The sequence below is a fragment of the Mastomys coucha genome, unplaced genomic scaffold, assembly GCF_008632895.1.
Source record: "Mastomys coucha isolate ucsf_1 unplaced genomic scaffold, UCSF_Mcou_1 pScaffold9, whole genome shotgun sequence".
Taxonomy (NCBI): Eukaryota; Metazoa; Chordata; class Mammalia; order Rodentia; family Muridae; genus Mastomys; species Mastomys coucha.
Window position 1 is genome coordinate 37,096,425 of NW_022196915.1, and position 2,285 is coordinate 37,098,709.

General features: G+C 38.5%; 1 protein-coding gene across 1 annotated transcript; it reads left to right on the top strand.

The window, feature by feature from the left end:
* The first annotated feature begins 509 nt into the window (after positions 1-509).
* LOC116084494 (olfactory receptor 11H6) lies at positions 510-1,669 on the top strand. Its single transcript, XM_031361515.1, has one exon. The coding sequence runs from the start codon at positions 702-704 to the stop codon at positions 1,572-1,574; it is 873 nt and encodes a 290-aa protein (XP_031217375.1). The 5' UTR covers positions 510-701; the 3' UTR covers positions 1,575-1,669.
* The last annotated feature ends 616 nt before the right edge of the window (positions 1,670-2,285 follow it).

Genomic DNA, 2,285 nt, shown 5'->3' on the forward strand with positions numbered 1-2,285 from the left:
GCAGGCAGGCAGGCAGGCAGGCAGGCAGGCAGGCAGGCAGGCAAGCCAGCACTCAAGGGAGAAACAACCGGATTGTTGAGATAATCCAGATGCTACCAGGATGTGATCACAAAGAAACTATGTAGGTTGTTCCCAACATATTGTAAAGATGCCTGAATACATACTGTGCAGCACCCACGTAAAAATAGAAATGCAACAGGGCTCAAGTCTACCCCATAATTTCAATATTATCTGTTTTTATCAGATGTCTGTGTATAAATAGACAATGAAGGCAATTTAACACCATTTTCCTTCAGATTTATACCTAATTGTGCTTCAAAATGAAAAATGTGTCCAAAGTTCCTACAAAGGACAATGATTTTTACCATTAGAAAAGATCAAAGTCCAAATAAGCTGGTATGTAAAAATAACTGGTTTTGCAGATACCGTTAAGTGAACTCTTTCAATCTCTGAATGTCATTTTTTTTCTTCTTTGTATACAAGAAAAAAAAGTGTCCTCCTGCTGCTCAAAGGATTAGCAGGCAGAACCAATGAAAAAATACTGGTACATTTTCTGGCAATGTGTCCAAAAAGCATGAAAAAAACCCATTATCATTCATTTCTCAGTTGTTTCTGTTTTTCTAACAGCTTTGGGATCCAAGAACAATACAATACATTTTGTGACTGAGTTTATCCTCTTGGGTTTCAGTAACCAGGGGGAGATGCAGAGTTTCTTCTTCTCTTCGATTCTGATTCTTTACCTCCTGACCTTGCTGGGGAATGGAGCTATTGTTTGTGCTGTGAGATGGGATCAGAGGCTCCACACACCGATGTACATCTTCCTGGGAAACTTTGCCTTTTTAGAGATATGGTATGTCTCTTCCACCATCCCAAACATGCTGGTCAATATCCTCTCTGAGAGTAAGACCATCTCCTTCTCTGCCTGCTTCCTCCAATTCTATTTCTTTTTTTCACTTGGTACAACAGAGTGTTTCTTCTTGTCAGCTATGGCTTATGATCGATATCTGGCTATCTGTCGACCATTACACTACCCCTCTATCATGACTAGGAAGTTCTGTGTTATCCTGATTTGTATCTGCTGGGTGAGTGGATTCCTCTGCTATCCAGTTCCAATTGTCCTCATCTCCCAACTTCCTTTCTGTGGACCTAACATCATTGACCACTTTGTGTGTGACCCAGGACCATTGTTTGCACTATCCTGTGTACCCGCTCCTTCCACTGAGCTTCTCTGTTATACCTTCAACTCAATGATTATTTTTGGGCCCTTCTTCTCGATCTTGGGATCCTACACTCTAGTGCTCAGAGCTGTGCTTCGAGTTCCTTCTGGTGCTGGTCGAACTAAAGCTTTCTCCACATGTGGATCCCACTTAGTGGTTGTGTCTCTGTTCTATGGAACTCTTATGGTGATGTATGTGAGCCCCACATCAGGTAACCCCGCAGGAATGCAGAAGATCGTTACTCTAATTTACTCAGCTTTGACTCCCCTCTTAAATCCTCTCATCTACAGTCTCCGAAATAAAGACATGAAAAATGCCTTAAAGAAAGTGCTAAAATTAACAACTATCCAAAACTGAGACAATTTTGAAGAAATCATGGGTTACTTTTTTATACCAACATGTTTGAAAATCATTTTTATGATACAGATTAATAGGATCTACTGTGATCTTGCCTCAGCCATCTCTGAATTCATCATGACTGTACTCCTTTTTGATTTGCCTTATCCTCATTTATTTCCAAGTCTTTAATAATCCTTCTTCTTTCAGATTAGTACTTTAACTTAGTTTATTTTAGTTTCTACATATATGAATAAGCATTGTTTTTTGTGTTTGGCTTATATAGGATATCCCTCAGTTTTGTCGATTTGCTGCCCGTAATAAAATTTCATTCTTCTTAATGGAAAAATTAATTTAATATTTTTTTTTCTGTTTATCCATTGGTACTGACCGGCACATAAGCTGATTCCATACCTTAGCTATCATAAATGGTGCCATCAGTTTCACTTTTGTACACTGGCTTTAATTCCTTTGGATGTTGGGTGTGTGTGTGTGTGTGTGTGTGTGTGTGTGTGTGTGTGTTATAGCTGGATCATATAGAAGTTCTAGTTTTATTTTTTTGAAGAATTTCCATACTGTTTTCTGTACTGGTTATACTGATACATTGCAGATCAGTAAATTGTAACTTATTATAATGCCAATAAAAAATTGCTTCATTTAAGAATATGCTAACCCAATAAAAAAAACTCAGGTTACAGCAGATGCTGGAGAGGTTGTGGAGAAAGAGGAACA